The following is a 19,744-nucleotide window of genomic DNA, read 5'->3' as shown; positions in this document are numbered from 1 at the left end:
AGTAAATTAGTATTTTATTTGTACGGCTGACATTATATGACTTGACATTGACAAGCCATCAACGAACGCTGTCGCGACTGCACGCCGCAACAGCCGCAGTCGTGCTGCTACAGTAGTGCGGCACCGCGTAACGTCGCAACTGCAGTGCAGCGGTAGTTACAAATGGACAGTCACCTAAACGCAAGTGAAAACTGTGGAATGAAATGTCGCCCGCGGTATTTCCGGACCGATACGACTTTCAAACTTTCAGGAAAAGAGCGTACTCCCATTTTAAGTGCGTTGTACCCACGTTGTACCCCCTCTAGTATTGCAGGTGTCCACGAGCGCCAGTAACCCTTTGAACGCAAAGAACCCCTAAAGGTGTCGTTACTAGTCGTGCTCACAGCGCCAAGGACCACTATAGGTGTTATGGCGGACGCTGTCAAGTAACCTTCACACTTTCAAGTAAGGTTTACATTCGCTCGCTTCCACCCGGGAGCTTGGCGTTTGAGTAATGTGACGTTTTCAACCAAAAGGTACCACATTGTCGCTTGTTGATAAGGTTGATTTCTAATTGAAGCTATATGGAAATAGCGCCTTACTGACAAGCGACAATTTGGTTGAAAATGGCACTAATGTTTGTGTTTATGACATAAAGCGTTCAAAATTACTTACAATCAGGCGATGCGGCTGCTCGTTTGCCTCCTCTTTAATAAAAAAATTACCGGAATTGATAAAAATAACCAATCACTACAAGTCTGTTTAAAACATTTTGAAGAATTCCCTCGCTTTCTCCTGATCCAGACCTCGTGACAATAAGACCAACTAGGAAGTAATGTCTGTCTAACAAAAAAAAAATCTATCGATAGATAAATGTCATTGAGAAAAGGTACTTAATCTTATACATATTTAATCACGCCCAATTAAAGTCCCACTTTTTTTAAAGCCCAATAAAATAAAACGGGTTAACATAAAACATGAACGTAAAGTCCTGCTATAAAGCCTTGGAATCCAATACCTACGCAGTACGCCGGTATCAAATTACCAGCCCATTTGAATTCCGAAAAGAACATATTTTATTCGTGTCACAGCGAGAGCAACAATGACCGAGTCTCCGATTTAAAATTCGAGTATTTTCGTTGGGGTTACGCGGGGAAGAAAACCTTTACAAAGCTTTGTAGGTGTCGCATCGCATCTAATATTTATGTTGATTAATGTTTAATTGACAGCCACGGTTCTCGAGTATTCTAAACAAAACATAAACAGCACTTTTGTTTCTTTTTCAAAATAAAAGAATGTTTCCTTTTAAGTAAAACTAGCGACCCGCGCCGGCCTCGCAAGGGTAGTTCAACTAATTTATACAAAAACTTTACAAATTATACATATAAACCTTCCTCTTGAATCACTCTATCTATTGAAAAAACCGCATCATTCCGTTGCGTAGTTTTAAAGATCTAAGCATACATAGGGACAGACATGCAGACAGCGGAAAGCGACTTTGTTTTATATTTATACTAGGTATGTAGTGATAAGCTAACTTAAGGTTTTAAGGTACTTTCCTCCATGGTCCAGGGCCCATAATTTTTTTCCAGACTGTATTTTCATTTAGATCTTGAACAACTTCTAAAATACTTTTTGTAAAAAGTCCTCAATTGACAGTTAAGTCTAAAGCGGTTACGGCTGCACTAATCGAAAAGCCCCCGCCATAGCCGTTTTACACCTGTTAACTAGTAACATGTAGCTTTGTAAAAGGAGTATCTGGAAACAGTTATTTCAGAGATTTCCAATGATTGTTGATCCATTAAGTCGTCACATATTGGTGGTCGGTACTTTCAACATCTGCAAAAATCAGCACTTTACTACGAAGCTAACGTTATTAAAATAATTTAGGTACAAAATATTTATCAGTACGGTTTTTACTCACTATTATTTTTAGTCGCTTTTGGCGACATGTTTCGGATTCTTTGGGAATCCATCCTCAGGCACGAGTGTCCGCGGCGGTTGTTCGTCGTGCACTGCCCGCGCCGCCCGCCTCGTCGCTCGTTGCGCACGCGCTGATGGGGCGGGGGCGGGGGGCGCGGGGCAGTCCGCAGATGGAGTCGTCAAGTGAAGGTCTGGTAGGGCGGCTGTATCGAACGAAGTCAAGCACACTGCACTCACTATGTCCCCGCGATCGTCACAACACACTTGCCGCTTGACCCTAGGTATTATAGGCTTCCATGCAGGTGGCAACATCCAGCCTCCGTCCCGATTGAAATTAGGGCGGCGTGAAATTTCAATCGCCTCGCGAATCTTACGCGGCACAAAACATTTTTCCCGTACCAGTAATCTCGCTTTATCGAAACGAATGAAATGGGACGCGCCTATATCGTTCGCATGCTCTGCCACAGCTGAGTTCCTGGTGTCCGTGTTCAATTTAGGTACGTCAAAGGAGTTAAAGCGACACGGTTCTAAAACGAACAGATGTTTATGTCGCTATTTGTGGCTAGCTGACGTACAAAACAACTGTTACAAAATACATATGAGACGGAAAACGGACATAGCACGTGCACGAATGCACCGATGGAAATAAACGAACAATACTCTTTGAGAAAATGAAATACAATTTCGAGCATTCTATTGGTTTTCCGAAAGTAGGTACACTAGCTACGCTGTTACAAAGATTAATGATCAATTGTTTGAACGTACGTTGTTAGTACGTAGAAAAAGAAACACAAATCTATTCGTTCGTCGCTGGCTGTTCACATTGCCGGCGAAACCTAAAGCTGACACACTAGTCCGCGAAGGAAAAGCTCGCACCTCGCACCCGATCGCTGCCGATCGAACGGACCTAGCTGTATTTTTATTTTATTTTTATGATATAAGAGGCAACGAGCAGAGGAATCTCCTACGGAACCTCCAGTACAGAGATGGGATCCCAACACTGAATACCTATCTCACATGTAATGAGACTCGGCGATTTTCTCGCGCCAACCTCTTGTTTAGTGCCAGAGCGAGTGTCGCGTTATTGCGAGAAGTGACTGAGACCTGACCTTAATATAATGGACAAGCATTTCAGAACATCTGTATTGTGATATGCAGGTCGCAGGTATACATACACATAACCAAATTTTCACTTTCAAATTTCCAACGGAACCTCCAGTGCACAGGTGAGATCCCACTCTGAATTCCTATCTCCACATGTTATGAGTCTCGGCGCTTTTCTCCCGCCAACATTCTCGTTAGTGGCAGAGCGAGTGTCGCGTTATAGCGACAAGTGACCGAGGCCTGACCTTAATTTACTCGTTTGGAATTTTATTTACAAAACTTGCGACTAAATATCTTTTGTTTGAATTTCTTTTGTTTCAGTTGAATGCACATTGAAGCTACCTTACTGCATTAAAAATAAGTTAAATAAGAGAAGTTTAATAATGATTTCTTAAGTTTGTTTCTATTTAAATGTGTTACTTCGTATTTACACAATAAAATACTAACAGACTCATACTGTACTATCGGCGAATCGTAATCGACTAGGGTTGCCATAAGTACGCCAGGATTTCCCCTGACACGTCAGGATTTTTGGTCCTTTGTCAGGATTGTGCGGACTTGGCGAGTGTCAGGGTTTTTTGTACCTCAACTAACCACTAGAAACTAGCTGAAAGTTTGGAGTTGCACAGGAAAGGTAAGGTTATGCTGTGCTGTAGATATAGGATAAGGTGGTGACTTAAGGGGCTAGTGGTGCACGGATTTTTGGAGAAATGACCATCAAGGAAAATTCAGGATGCTTAGGGTGACGTCCTGGCTTTTTCCAGGATATTCGTTTCATCATATGTCAATCCTTTAAGCGACGAAGACACAGGATTGTGACACGGGGTTAACCGGTTAAACCTGGAGTTACCATGATTACCAGTACAATTTAACACTGGGTTAACGGTTTAACAGGTTAACCCCGGGATAGTGGGATGGTGCAAGTGGTCCTTACGAAAGTATTTTTTTTTATTGTAGATGTGTTCAAACTTTTAAAATCTTTCAACGCTCATTTGACACCTGTGTCAGTCGTAAATGCCCATACGCTACGGTACGGTATAACTGCTTGCCATGGGAACATTGTAGCTTTTTATTCGCTGCCGACGTTGTATGTGTCGACAAACGTCAAAAATCATCGAAGACGTTGAAAGGAAAACAATCCCGGTTGGGTTCAAGAATACAAATCACTTTAAAACAACCTGTAATATACCTTATTTTAACAAGATTTACAGATCACTTAAATGTCAATACCACCCAGGATACTGAAGTGATATATTTTTTAGGCTGATAAGGATAATAGTCGCATATTTTACAAGCGCAGTCTGTCAAGGCAATGATCGTCAGTTAAGTCGTTCTGAAATGGAGAAAATCCTGCATTAAATGCATCGTTCGTAGAGAAAATTACTTGCGGATTGGTAGGCGTTTCGGCAAAAAATCCGGTTTCAGTCGTACTCCACTTTTTCTTAAGAGTCCCTGGCAAGCTCGGCCGAATTGCATCTTCCCATACAAACGTAGTTCCACTCTCATTTTAAAACTACGTGTTGGATTGTAATGAAACTTTGTACGTACAATGACATGAGGTATATCTAGGTCTGTAATTAGTTTATATAGCTCCAGTTTATAAAACAAACGAAATAGAGCAAAAACAAGTTTTGTACGAAAAACTGAAATTCGCTGTATTTTTTTTAACTATGGTATCTGAAGCTACATAAACTAATTATAGACAGATATAGCTTATCCTATTGTAAGTATAAATTTTAAGAGCAATCTAGCTAGTCGTTTTTAAAATGAGAGCGTAACTACGTTTGTATGGAAATGTACATAAATCTTGACGGGCCCATTTCTCGAACGATAATAGACTAATATTATTAGTGTGTTGCTATGGAAACTCATACGATTTGACAGTTCGTGGACTAATAATATTAGTATAATATCTTTCGAGAAATGGGGCCCTGTAATTTATATACCAAGTACCAATAAAGTATGAGTTTGGACAACCGAGCTTGCCGGGGACGGGGACCCTAAATAACGAATCAATCGATAAACTAAAGTCTAAGATGATTAGAGCCGATATGTTAATCGCTAGAAATGATCGAGTTGATTGAACCAGTTAGCTAGCTAATAGAATTATTGACGGATGAGCTCTTAAAATTGATTTAACTAGACTAGAATACTAGACCCGCCCACGTCTAGATGCATGCGATAAGATTATATCGTGGATGATTGAACGAAGAACATTAATTTAAGAGTGTTTAATGTTTAGATATAAGATCCACAATTTAATTTAAATTAAATTGATTAAATTGACGTTTGCGAGAGAATATTACTCGTAAATTAGATTAGGTACTGTGTTAGGTATAAATTATTCTAAATTTTATGAATGAAAGTTACTGTTATTTTAATGGTTTGCTCATTTATACTTTTTAGGGTTCCGTACCCAAAGGGTAAAAACGGGACCCTATTACTAAGACTCCGCTGTCCGTCTTTCCGTCCGTCTGTCTGTCTGTCACCAGGCTGTATCTCATGAACCGTGATAGCTAGACAGTTGAAATTTTCACAGATGATGTATTTCTGTTGCCGCTATAACAACAAATACTAAAAACAGAATAATATAAATATTTAAATGGGGCTCCCATACAACAAACGCGATTTGTTTGCTGTTTTTTTCCGTAATGGTACGGAACCCCTCGTGCGCGAGTCCGACTCGCACTTGGCCGGTTTTTTATAAATAATCTTACAACCAAAATTTCAAATGAATAAATACGAATATGTATTTAACTTAAGTACAACCTTCAGCATCCAGTAGCATTAAGGGAGCGATGTTTTAAAAATTTGTATATTACTGTAAAGAGAACTGGATTGACCTATTTATTATACAAGGTGGCTAAAAAATAAGTGCATTCCCGTTGCTAGGGAGGTTTTGGGATTATACTGAGCAACTTTTACTGTTCGACCAACCACGAAATCGCGAAAAAAATTTTCATCTCCCATAGAAAATGGACCAACCTAAATGTATGAATCAGCCAAATTTTGGTTGGTCCCATAGTAAAAGTTGCTCAGTATAATCCCAAAACCTCCCTGGCAAACGGGGAAGGGAATTATTTTTTAGCCACCGTGTATACTAACTCTCTCAAAGCATTCCGTCTCTCTCGCACTGTAACTTTTGCCTTGCATAGTACCTAGCCTGTCACCCAGACGACAATATTCGCGCTCAGAATCTAGTATAGTATATATTGTACCTACCAGAACCAGGGCATCAAAAAAGCGCAGGCTTGCGCAACGCGGCGTTTCGTAAGGTCTAGCTGTTTGCAACTCACTAACCTTTACTACCAGTTTGCTATACATATATACATGACCAGTATAATTCTGACTTCTCTTTTCACCCTCTGCAGCTGCAGGTCTACACTCTACTACTTTAACTAACAATACCTAAACTTGCCAACACCTTATTCCTTCGGCGGAGATAAGAGGTTTGTGACTTTAGCGGTCGATTTTTGAATTTCTTTGCAAATGCATTATTTTAAGATTTTTGACACGTTTTTCTTCACTTCTCTAATAAGCTAGTGATTAGATTAGAATTAAGTCAGTGGTGACTTGGTGAGGTTAGTTAACAACTAAGAAAAAACCTAAAACCTCATATTAATCTGGTCAAAGATAGATATAACTCCGTAATAGATGGATACAGTCTAAGGAAAAAACGTGCCTCGAAAATCAAGAAAATTTGATTCTCGTTCAGAGGGCGCTACTAGCTTTGGCCTACTGTCGTATAGATGGCGTTGACGATTTCGTTTGTTATTTAACAATTTTAACGCATATCAGTTAAAAAACATGGGTCAAAATCATAAAAATAATTAATGCAAATAAAAAAAATAATTTATCCATATTTAAATACATTTTATCGTATTTTTATAAATCTTCATTATTAGTTTTAAAGTGTGTCGACAGATGGCAGTGAATTTACTGGGGTTACAAAATTTACTATGACAGTACCGCTCTAGTATAAGTTACTCTATGATCTGGTTTACATTACAGCGGAGTGTTCGTTTTGTGAATACACGGACTGGAATTCGATTTTTACGCAACTCCGAAGTGCTTAAAGTGTTTTAGTTTGGGATTAATTTCTCAAAGGGCTTAAGTTGAGTTGTGAAACTTTTAATCAACGGTTTATTATGCGTCATAAATGTTTGAGTTGGATTAAAACAGAGACAAGTTAGTAATAAAGATTGTTAGTATCCCATACAAAGACGTTCCTGATCATTATTGTTAATAGTATCGCATTGGCGAGGTCTCAGTTTCATAAATTTGTATAGAGCTTTAACTTCCACTTACAACTAAAGTAAATAAACCGTACTTCGTCAGTTACTGACATTATCATTACATTTACGAGCTAAAGAGCCACAGCCACAGCAGCAAGTACCCGATACGACTCCCGGGATTATGCTCCTACATTTGTTATCACAATGACAGAATTAGGTTGCCCTAAAGCAAAGGGGGTGCAAAAAAAGACTTAGAATTTTTTTAGTAGGTACAATAACATGTCTGTTCTGGCGCTCGCCGGCCGCTACCGCAGCACGCTCGCTTCGCTCGCTCGGCTTCGCGCTCTGTTTGATCGCGATCACCGCGGTCAACCTAACACACTCCTCCTCGCTTCGCTCGTCCTCGCACCTATCTTGTCTCTGTTACTTAAATTTACTGTTCCAAATGATTGATTTTTATTTTTATTTGTCAAGTAGTGGTTTCAACTTGCGGGTCAAATATCTCGGCCATTTTTGATTTTAGAGAAAAGTTTTTCCTACAAAACATGCTTATTTTAGCGTATTCTCTACGATAAAACAATAAAAAATAGGTGTCATAATAACATCACTCCGATGAAAATTTTTCTAAGTGTCGGCACCCCTTGGCCCTTTGCTTTAGTTAGTCCAACCCAGAATTATGACAATCATACTCGTGAGTACACCTATTTGTTTGACTATACGTTTAACTACCTAATGAGCAAGTAGAAACTACTCGTTATTACCTAGTTTAGTAGCTGCCACTTTTAAATGCATCGGGTACAAGGTTACGTCGAATGACGAGACGATAACCTTTTTCGAAGATGACATAATGATAACCTGAATCAAAGGAAAATATCAGTTGCGCTCAGTCGAATTAACCTTTTGGACGCCAATGACCGATATATCGGCACCGCATTTCCAACGCCAAAGACGGATTAATCCGTCACAGACCACAAAGCAATATAGACATAAAGTTCAATTTCAGTTTTGACACTTCAGTGACGTGGCGTCTAAGTGACAGCTTTTGTGTTTGACACGGCGTCGAAAAGGTTAAAGACCGATCACACCGAAGCCTATGCCATTCATATAAAGCCTGACCAGGAATATATGATCACGCGCCATGTTGCGGAATTTCACTGGAACTAATATTTTCATACTATACTGCACTGTCACCCTATACATGAAAACAACAGCGCCCTCTTGACAATGATCATATATTCCTGGTGTTTATGATGTTGCATTTGATCGAAAGCGTTTTTCTCAAAACAGTTAATTTTTCCACTATTGAAAAGGGCACCCTGTAGAAAAGAAACCATTGGGTTAATATTTTATAAAATATTTTGATTTGTTCGCTAGTTAGGTTAGATTGCTTCTGTTCTGAAGAGGGACGTGAAGTCGTGAACTTTAAATGGGATTTCACTGCGCTTTCCCAATGGCGTTGGTCGGTCGAAATAATTAGCAGATGGCGCCAGCATAGCTTGCCCTGTCAAAACCTAGAACTATGTCAAATTTTTGTTTTTTTAATGCCCTAGATGCCAGGCCTTTAAGCCAAATCTCATAGAAAACGGGGCAAGATATGATGGCGCCATCTCTGCAAACCTTTGACAGTTGCATACCCCATTTTACCGACCTACGCAGCACAAAAAAGTGTTCCCAACATAATGCCACTAATATGTTAATTAAAATACCAATAATGGCAACCCCGTAGCCATAAAGCAGGCCACGTGTCACCAGGGGACCAGCCCTCGCGGGGGTGAGAACTAACTTAAAGCGAAAAGGTCGTAAGTCGGTATGGAAGTAGTATGAAGATAGGACGTTGTCATAGCAACGGAAATGTGGCCTTGGGCTTCCCCTGTAATTAACGCGAATTGGGTTTACGGACAACTGTGGGGCTTGATCGTATTGGGTTCCGCGTTATAAGGAGTGATCAAATCGCGTACTGTTTGTATTAGAATGTAAGAAATAAGAAAACATTTATTGCCACACAACAGAAGAGAAATTACAGGAAACGAATAACATAAAAAATTGGCATGCGCGACAAAAGGAGCGGGCTCAGCATATGCTGCGCCAGCCACTTCACCAGGAATTGACCGCACAGCGCTGATTTTCAGTCCGCCCCCTTACTGAACCACATTGATATGTGCGCGGGATATAATTTTTACAGATATATATATAAGCAGGTTAAATTGTACCTACTTATAGGCTGTTATCACACTGCGGAGCGACGAATTCGCGTGCGGCGACGACGCACCACCGCTCCGTATCTCCGTTCGGAGCTGCGTTTTTGTAGGTACTCGGTGTGGCATACTCTGCGGCCCGAACCGCATCTCCGTCCGAAAGCGCGAATCGTCGTGCGATTCGGAGCTTCGCACCGAGAGACGGAGCCAGTGTGTTATACCATGCGAATTTTGCATACAAATCAAGATTCTACAGTACAAAGTTAAAAACCGGCCAAGTGCGAGTCGGACTCGCGCACGAAGGGTTCCGTACCATTACGGAAAAAACAGCAAAAAAATCACGTTTGTTCTATGCTTCTATGGGAGCCCCATTTACGTAAATATTTATATTATTCTGTTTGTAATAGTAGTTGTTGTTATAGCGGCAACAGAAATACATCATCTGTGAAAATTTCAACTGTCTAGCTATCACGGTTCATGAGATACAGCCTGGTGACAGACAGACAGACGGACAGCGGAGTCTTAGTAATAGGGTCCCGTTTTTACCCTTTGGGTACGGAACCCTAAAAACCGCAACACTGGACGCCGCGGAGCAATGTGATTAAACCGCCATAGACAGACAAGGGAACAAACTTTTTGGCCCTAGGGCCATGACGACTTTCGATGCTGTCGTTTGCTTATCACAGCCCGAAATGTATGGGCTTTGGCTCTCGTGCTTCTTTTAAGCGAGCCCAAAGTAACGTGCTATAGTTTGGATTATGGATACTCATGACTTAAACTATAAAGTATATGTAAAATAGACCTATAGACCCACCTCGGAAGTAGGTACAGGTTGATAACCAGGCATCGTAAACTGTGAGCGAAATCCATTGAAGTACTAGGGTTGTTACTTAGTCGAGTCAAGTCAAAGTACGTCATTTCAATGGATTTCGCTCGCAGTTTGCTATGCCTGTTGATAACTTCTTTCACGGGCCTTGGAATAGTTTCAACATACCTAAGTACTGTGTGTGTTTTACACAAGGGAAGCAGTCCTAGATAACCTAGATTTTCCCGTAAGAACCAAATTGCTTTAATTGTACTAAAACTTGTATTTTAGACTTTAACAACGGCATTCGGAAGAAAACATTCCTATCTTTAATCTCGTGTTTATAATGATAACATACATGCTGCCTACACTGCAATATTTTAAAATGTACACAAAGATAGACATTATTTACATTTGATTGTTGAATAAAGGGTACTTGAATTTAATAGTTGAATTTTGGAAATAAACATTCACACTAAGGTGAAAAATTATGTATTTTAGAGACTTACTACACTAACACAAAATGTTAAGCCCAGTTCACATATTTTGTCTGTCGTGTCGTGTTGTGTCGTGACGCATATCAGTTTCATACATTTAATATGATTGCATACACATTTGTCTGATGCACGCTGCATGATGAATGTCAACCGGGATTTATATTTAATAACAAAAATTTTAAAACCGAATTTCAAACGGATTAACTTGAAACAATGATCTTAAAAAAAGGAAAAATATGAAACAAATCTTAACAAGTGTTTTGACTGGCAAAAATTAAATTACAAATTCAGGGTCTGTAAGATCTGGGCCATGCTTTACGATACATACAAAGCAGTTTGAAAATTTGCATATCTCTCAGTGTGGCGTCACTTAGTATTCAGAATGTTGCGGCATAGTAATAGCCAGAGAGATGAACATTACTTTATGTATTTAATTTCTATGTGCTTGTTAGTGCTTACATGTTGCTGGTTCAATGCAGATATTATGCATAGGTTGTGTAGATATTTTAATTCATATAAAACTTTCGCGGTTTGAACACATATTAAATCACATTTAATATGACCAGTGAAACCTGTGTCGAAACGTCGGTAAATAAAGGTAACAAAATAAATTCGCGATAGACCCGTTTCTAAATGTGATTTAATATATTTTAATTCATGACTAGGATTTGCAAATATTTAAATAACATTTAAATAAGGAATTTGATTTTTATGAGGGAAATAAGTGTTAGTTACAAAATCTTGTCATGTCCTAACTGTCCTAAGGTTGAGTGTTAGAAAACTATCTAAACAAGTTACAAAAACTAGTTTTTTTACAATCTGAACCTCTGCCTAGACAGTAAAGCAGATTTTTGGCTGAATTATTAATAATTTGAGTAATAGCTAAGCTTTTGTCATTAGTGCAACAAAATTTAAAACTAGTAAAGTAAAAAATATCTAAATTCTAAGCTAAAAATAAATGTTCATATAGTATTTGATGTAAATATTGTGGACTTACCTAGAAACTTAAATGGCTACACTTATTAACATTGTAAAAAGTGCTAAACATAGGTATAAACAAATATTTTCCCATAACTTTCTACAATTGCATTTGTCCATCCTCTCTTTCCATACCTTATTCCTGTCACCATTTCCTATGCTTCATCATATTTCTATTATGTTTGAATATCTTTATCTTCTATTCTATTCCTATGCTTCTATCTTCACATAAAACCTGGCAAAAATTCAGTTCAATTAAACATAAGTATGCAAGTATAAAACTGAGACATGTAATAATTGTAAACCAGTAAGATTGATTAATTCGCAAACAGTCATCTCATAGTAAATAAGTTAGTCAGTGTAAATTCCCGAAATAATAAGGAGGAATAATAAGACATCACAGCAAATCACGAGATAACATACGTGGGCATTGAGGATATAATTAATAAAGAAGGGTAAAAGTATATTTCGCAGTTTATAGTCATCGCGAGATTGCCCTCCACCGGGCTTAACAAGGGGTGGGTCGGGAGTCGCCCGATCCCGGTACTACGAGACCCGCATTTATTATTACGCCCGCACCGCAGGACGTGTTTATTACACCACGCTGCCTCTTCCACGATCATCGTCAACAATCTATACTAATAATCTAATACAACCTTACCTCTCAAATATCCTGCAACGCCGACCGCCGCGAGCCGAATTCGAGAACAAAATCCTTGCACAACCACAAAATGAACTCAAACTACGCAAAAGAAATACACTTGCACCCGCGAAACACTATCTATTCTACGGAAAATGAACACAGAAAACAATATCACAAACAAATTATGTCATAAAACGTCCAATAATCCTGTGTGTATTGAGAAAAATAATTCATTTCCTAATAAGAATACCGGTTCGCATACTACACAGCCACCACTACAAAAATCTTTACAAAACTGAAGAATTTAGAATTTTTGATTTACCACAGCGGCGCCACAGTCGTCGCGCAGGCGCTGTCAAAATTGGGACTTAACTTCAAATAAAAAAAATCCCGCGTTGAAATAAATATTGAAACAAAAAAAATATGAATGTTTTAGATTTTGTTAATTTTTTAAGTTTTATTAGTTTCATTTTGTTATTTCCTGAGTTAAAATACATTTAACGTATTTATATAACTAAAACAACAACGAAACATTCGTATAATGAAACGTAATGACGTGAGGCGTTTTATGTTATTTTTACTAAGAGCGGGCTTGAGAGCGTTGTGTTTAAGCATAAGCAAGGTAAAAACCACGCTTGTAGTTATTGAACTGTCAAAAAACGTCTCATCGTCGTGTTGTTATCGGTTGCTACAACTTACGATTTATATTTATTTTATACTTTTCACTATGTTAGACGACGTGAAACGTGTCATATTGGTATTGTCGGGAAAAGGCGGAGTGGGAAAATCTACTGTGAGCACTCAGTTAGCTTTAACATTGAAGGAAAGAGGTTATAAGGTGAGAACTTTTGACTGTTTTTCTTCTAAAGTACATATAACTTTTTTGGCTTAACTCGCAATATTTCATCAGGTTGGACTTCTAGACGTCGACTTATGCGGCCCCAGTGTGCCTTATCTGCTGAATCTTGAGAACCAAAACGTCCACCAAGGCCCGCAGGGATGGGTCCCCGTGTACACAGACCCAGAACAGAGGCTCGGGGTCATGTCCATAGGCTTTCTGTTAAGTTCTCGCAACGACGCGGTGGTGTGGAGGGGGCCTAAGAAGACCTCCATGATTAAGCAGTTTTTGGAGGATGTGCAGTGGCAGGAGCTTGATTATCTTGTTATCGATACGCCACCAGGTAGGTAATATTTATATAGTAAGTTTTAAATAAACTTATAATGAAGTTATATTTTTTTTATAGCATGACAAAGCAATACGTCTCTGCAACTTATTTATTTTATTTTAGTGTAGTGGATTAAGAAATAACAGGATACTACTGTAGTGTGTTTTAAGTAGGATACTACTGTATACTGTAAATGACGGATTGTTTTATTAAAGCTCTAGCTGGCCACTATCCAAAAACATTTATATCTGTCAGAAAAAAGATTTAAAATACAATGGAATGGAAGACCTTCTTTTATAGTTGGTATAGTTGTTTAGTTGTTGTTGTCTGACATGTTTTTTTCATATTTTTTGAAGGAATAACAATTCCTTATTCCTAATAATGAAACATTAACAAATTATATAATTTTATTTACTTTTATTCTGTATTTCAGGCACTTCAGATGAGCACATAACAGTGATGGAGAACTTGCGGCAAGTGCCCCAGTGTTCCGCCATATTGGTGACCACTCCGCAGCAAGTCGCCATCGAGGATGTGAGGAAAGAAATCACCTTCTGCAGAAAGACTGGCATTCCCATCATGGGTATCATTGAGAATATGAGTGGGTGAGTCAGGGTTAACCTTATCTACGCTGTGTCAAACACAAAAGCTATCACTCGGACACCATGTCACCAAAGTGTCAAAACTGAAATTGAACTTTATACACATGCACATAGGTCCATGTTGCTCTGCGGTCTTTTACCGATTAATCCGTCTTTGGCGTTTGACTTGCGCTGTGGTGCAGATATATCCGTCATTGGCGTCCAAAAGGTTAATACAAACAACAAAAATGAGATCTGGTATAGTCTCAAGTATTTATCTCAAGTATTTTGTCTCAAGAAGAAATCCACTGACACAGTGCTTTGATGACTTGCTTGTAAATTATTTGTGTCGCTTAACTTCAAACTGATAAATCCATTCGACCCTCTAAATAATCTACCCTATTACCTTTTCTTAATATCAAAATCACAAAATGTGACAGTTGGATTTATCCATCGGGGGTCAGTTGGAGCATCGTTCGCAGATGTTTCTGCTTGTTAAAAATTAATTTGGATTTATCAAAGTTTGAAGTTAAGGGACTCATTTATTGTTTCAAACTTAGCAACAAAACTTTTAACTAATCAGAGTAATCAGAAGTCAGGACTATTAAAGACTAAGCCCATCAATCATAGCACTGTCCCACCTTTTTTGTGCTGACTGGGACTCCGCAACTTTTATAAAAATATTATTTTAAATAAATAAATAAATATTATAGGACAGTCTTACACAGATTGACTAAGTCCCACGGTAAGCCCAAGGAGGCTTGTGTTATGGGTACTCATACAACGATATATACCTAGTCGGCTCATAAGTTCTGTCACTGGCCTTTAAAATTTAAATTTGGAACTCCTAAAACAAAAACCGTTCTGCATTTGAATTTCGAATCTTTATTAAATATTTGAGTAGTATAATTTTGCAATTTTCTGTTTTCTTCAACATGGAGTGGACGCTTAAAGATAGCCGTACCGCAATAATTGCACTATATCGTTGTGGTCAAAATTTTTAAGCTACTTGAAAATTTAAATTTCTCTCTAAGATTTGTGTATCGTACCATAGAAAGATACAGTGAGGTCTCTAGTTTAAATGACAAGAAAAGAAGCGGTCGTCCGCGTACAGCTAGGACTCCAGCGGTTGTACAAGCAATTAGGGCACGCATTGCCAGAAATCCCGCTAGGAAACAAAAAGTTATGGCCCTCCAGATGGGTTTGAGCAAAAACACGGTGAAAAGAGTGCTTAATCAAGACCTGAGACTTCGTGCTTATAAACGAAAAACTGGCCATCTTCTCAATGGTCGGCTTAAAGCTTTAAGGCTTAAAAGATCTAAAGCTTTATTGAAGAAGTACGCTAAAAATAAGCACCGTTGTATACTGTTTTCGGACGAGAAAATTTTTGACATAGAAGAAAACTGTAATAAACAAAATGATAGAGTGTACGCTCGCAATAGTAAAGAAGCGTCTAATAGCATTCCCCGTATTCAAAGAGGTCATCACCCTTCATCTGTGATGGTTTGGCTGGGAGTTTCTTATGCGGGCGTCACTAGTATGCATTTTTGTGAGAAAGGAGTAAAAACTAGTGCCAAAGTGTACCAAGACACGGTGTTGACTAATATTGTGAAACCACTATCCCATACGATGTTTCTAAACCAGCATTGGGTTTTCCAGCAGGACTCTGCTCCAGCCCATAAGGCAAAGTCTACACAAGCCTGGCTCGCCTCCAATAAAATCGACTTTATACGGCATGAAGATTGGCCCTCCTCTAGCCCAGATCTTAATCCTTTAGACTATAAAATATGGCAGTATTTAGAGGAAAAGGTGTGCTCAAAACCTCATGCAAATCTAGACTCGCTGAAAAAATCTCTTGCTACGGCAGTGGCCAATATCGACATGAAAGTGGTGCGTGAATCCATTGACGACTGGCCACGAAGACTTCAAGCCTGTGTAGATAATTATGGCGGTCATTTTGAATAAATGTTATACATTTAGATTCTCTAGTTTATAAGCTTTCAAACGCTGTACAAATTATACGGAATAAACTTAAACTTTTGATTTTATTTGATACTATGTATATGACAGAACTTATGAGCCGACTAGGTATAATATATAAATACATAGAAAACACCCATGACTCAGGAACAAATATCTGTGCTCATCACAAATAAATGCCCTTACCGGGATTCGAACCCAGGACCATCGGCTTCACAGGCAGGGTCACTACCCACTAGGCCAGACCAGTCGTCAAATTATATTATTTTCAATTACATATATTATGTTGTTTGCTTTCTGTATGAGCTATATTATCTAAAATTTAGATTCTAAATCAATCAAGTTACCCTAAATTTACTTCAGTAATTACAAACTGTATTTTGAAAACGCACATAACATATATTATGTTTCAAACTTGTAATAGTACATTATGATACAAGTGCGAAAAGTAGGAAATTGGCAACGAGTGGCGATAAATGGGGTTGGCCGGTCGAAATAATTAGCAGATGGCGCCTGCATAGCTTGCCCTGTCAATCCCTAGAATTGTGTCAAATTTTTGTTTTTTAATGCCCTGGATGCCAGCCCTTTAAGCCAAATCTCATAGAAAAAGGTGCAAGCTATGATGCTATGGCGCCATCTCTGCAAACCTTTGACAGTTGCCAAACCCATTGAAACATGACCCAAGGGAGTGTTTTAAATCGACACGAATTGCGACCTTTTCGCACACTTTTATTGTACAACGTGTATTGTACAACGTTTTACATTTTATTTTATGGCCCTTTAAATTTTCGACATAGGCACGTATTGCAATAATTAACGCACTAGGTAAAATATGATACTTACTTAATTTTTCCAGCTATGAATGTCCTAACTGCAGTGAATGCACAAACATCTTCTCCAGCGGAGGCGGAAAGTCCCTAGCCGAGTATGCCAAGATCCCATTCCTTGGCAGTGTACCCATCGATCCACGAGTGGGCAAGCTGGCCGGGCAGGGACTAGCTGCCGTCACGGAGCTGCCAGATTCTACTACAAGTAAAGTGTTTGATGAGCTGGTGAGGACGCTAGCAAAGTGATAGAGTATTAGACATGGGTCTACATGCAATACTCTATTTGAAGATATAGGCCACAATAATAATTGGCAATTGAATTTGAAATGAATGCTGTACGAAATAAGGTTGAAAATATTTTATTTTGCATCTTTGTTTTACTTGAATATGATTTAAATTAAGTTGAAGTAATTAGTACAGTCAAGGTATTAAAAATATTTGTATACTTACGACCTTATTGCCCACACGTTAAGGTAGTGTGTAAATTTTTTTGGCATTTTGTTCGTTTCGATATTTAATACCTTGACTGTACCAAAGATTGATTCTAAGCAAAAATCGTGCTCTCGAGTTTAAAAGATGAAGAATGAATTTATGCTAAATTGGTTACACCACACGGGCTAAATGTGTGATGTAAAAAGATCATTCTGTTCAGATATAATTGTCAATGTCATGGTCAATATTTTTTGAATAACGACTGCGTTACATAATATACGTATGTGGTTGTTAGAGCCAATGTTATGTTTTTGTCATAAATCCTAAAATGTACAGAAAGTAGTTCTAAAAAGTTGTAAATCGTCGATATCCATACACTAAACAAAACTTTCAAAACCATTCCTTTAGTTTTTATGTGTGATTGTAATAAAAATAAAAAGAACTTCTAAAACGCATTGGCATTTATTATGAAACTACTAAGATTAGATGTAAATAGGAATAACATTTAATTGTATATAAACATTACAAAATGCATTTGGTTTTTCTAACAGCAATATTTTCATAATATATTTTATTATAAATACATACAAAATAATGTACACATGAAGACACCTCGATATAGACCTTGTCTCATTGACACAAGGCTTACTTTGGCATGTATCTTCATTGGTGCCTTAGATTTACCCTGATATTGTAATTTGGCTTGTTACTAATAAATTGTTGTCTTAAAATCTAAATTTTTTTATTACCTATTTGAGATCACTTTTTTTTTTTCATACAAAGTTATTTGTTGCTACTAACTACTGACTACATTTAGGGTCGGCTGCACCAACTGTTTGTCATCGTTAAAGAGTTCGCTAAATTGTATTGTATTGTATGGAAAGTTTCATATTAAACCGCCGCGGCGCGCCGGGTGACGTTGATCAGTCTGTCAAGTGCGGATGGTGAAACTGGCACTTAAAGTATTTAAACTCTTACATTGATCCCTAAACGGAATGACTGAACCCAGTCCCGTTTGAAAATACCTATACCTTTTTTCTTTGTTTTGCGGTAGAAAATGAAAACTAGGTTCTTATAGTAGATAATAACTTCAGGAGCGAATATCCAGAAAATAAGTAGCTTCAATCATGCGTCTTCAGTTTTAAACCAAAAGAAAGGGCTGCAACAATCGTGCGTTCTTAGATTTCGGGTCGGAACCTAACCCAAGCCTCATTCAGTTACAAGAACCAGTGACGTACAAATAAGACTTGGATTAGGTTTAATTTTAAAAACACATGAATTTGACTAATAAAACCTCATGCACATAGACTTCTGTATACTCGGCAACGTCCAAGATATTGGACGTCTTTTCCTTTTGCGGCTATTTCATTACTTTACGCCGAACCTGGCAACTATTATAAATAGACTTTTTCATGATTTTTCTACAATAACCAACCACATTCACATTATAACACCAAAAAAACGATACAACACAGTTTTTTTGAGATTTAAGAGTTAAGACAAGCATTAGTTTGCTCGATTACAATAAATTACAATATTCATTTGGCATCAACAAGACATAATGTCATAAAATTTTTATATAATTTTTGTTCGACTAAGCCGCCAGGGGCCCATTTCTCGAACTATATTAGACTAATATTATTAGTCCACGAACTGTCAAATCGTATGGGTTGCCATGACAACACACTAATAATATTAGACTAATATCGTTCGAGAAATGGGCCCGATGTTTTATGTACATAATCGCCTCACGCCGAGAGCCACGGAACTCACGCTCCGAGCCGAGTCCCATACATTTGTTTTTTTTTAACCGATCTATGGCGGTCGGCATCAGCTTCGAGCGTGCGTTTCGTGGTCGAGGAATTAGGGTAAACTGGTGCGTAGACGTGCCAATCGTTAACGTTCGTAACTTTATCACTCTTCCATATTAGTATGACAATGACAGTTGCGTTTCGTTCGCTGCGGAGCGATAACTATTGGCATGTTGACTACGCAGCCTGAGTGGACATTCAAGCAGGGCGGCATTCGCTGAACGCTGACACTACGTTGACAGGCGCGTCTGACCAGGAATATATGATCACGCACTAGGTTGCGGAATTTCACTGGAACTATATTTTTCATACTATACTGAACTGCCACCCTATACATGAGAATAACAGCGCCCTCTTGACAATCATCATATATTTCTGGTCAGGCTTTACCACAGTATAAGGAAGGTGTCTTTTTAGATCCAGTAGTCCAACTTTGAAAAATTTATAATCCACGCTCGAAACTTAAAATGACCAATCGCCTCCCGGGCGAAAACTCTTATAGTAGTTAACGGCTATGTATGATGAACCCTCGTGAACGTCAGCTGCCGCTCCGTTGGTGGGTTGAGGAATGGCAGCCACCGAAACGCG

The 19,744-nt window shown here is 38.5% G+C and overlaps 2 protein-coding genes across 2 annotated transcripts in view; one reads left to right on the top strand and one right to left on the bottom strand.

Moving 5' to 3' along the window:
• Window positions 1-12,739, bottom strand: part of LOC134744394 (protein tweety) — a 125,697-nt gene extending 112,958 nt beyond the window's left edge. Inside the window, exon 1 of the mRNA XM_063678198.1 lies at window positions 12,378-12,739. The gene's annotated coding sequence lies outside the window, so the exon portion shown is untranslated. The remainder of the gene's footprint in view (window positions 1-12,377) is intronic.
• Window positions 12,740-13,007: 268 nt separating this feature from the next.
• LOC134744411 (cytosolic Fe-S cluster assembly factor Nubp2 homolog) lies at window positions 13,008-17,282 on the top strand. The gene is made up of 4 exons (XM_063678221.1): window positions 13,008-13,197; window positions 13,270-13,540; window positions 13,959-14,130; window positions 16,943-17,282. Exons 1-4 carry the CDS (start codon window positions 13,087-13,089, stop codon window positions 17,157-17,159), a joined length of 771 nt encoding a protein of 256 aa, XP_063534291.1. The 5' UTR covers window positions 13,008-13,086; the 3' UTR covers window positions 17,160-17,282.
• Window positions 17,283-19,744: the final 2,462 nt, after the last annotated feature.

Source organism: Cydia strobilella, chromosome 9 (assembly GCF_947568885.1).
Source record: "Cydia strobilella chromosome 9, ilCydStro3.1, whole genome shotgun sequence".
Lineage (NCBI taxonomy): Eukaryota > Metazoa > Arthropoda > Insecta > Lepidoptera > Tortricidae > Cydia > Cydia strobilella.
This window is presented reverse-complemented; position numbering and strand designations above follow the sequence as displayed.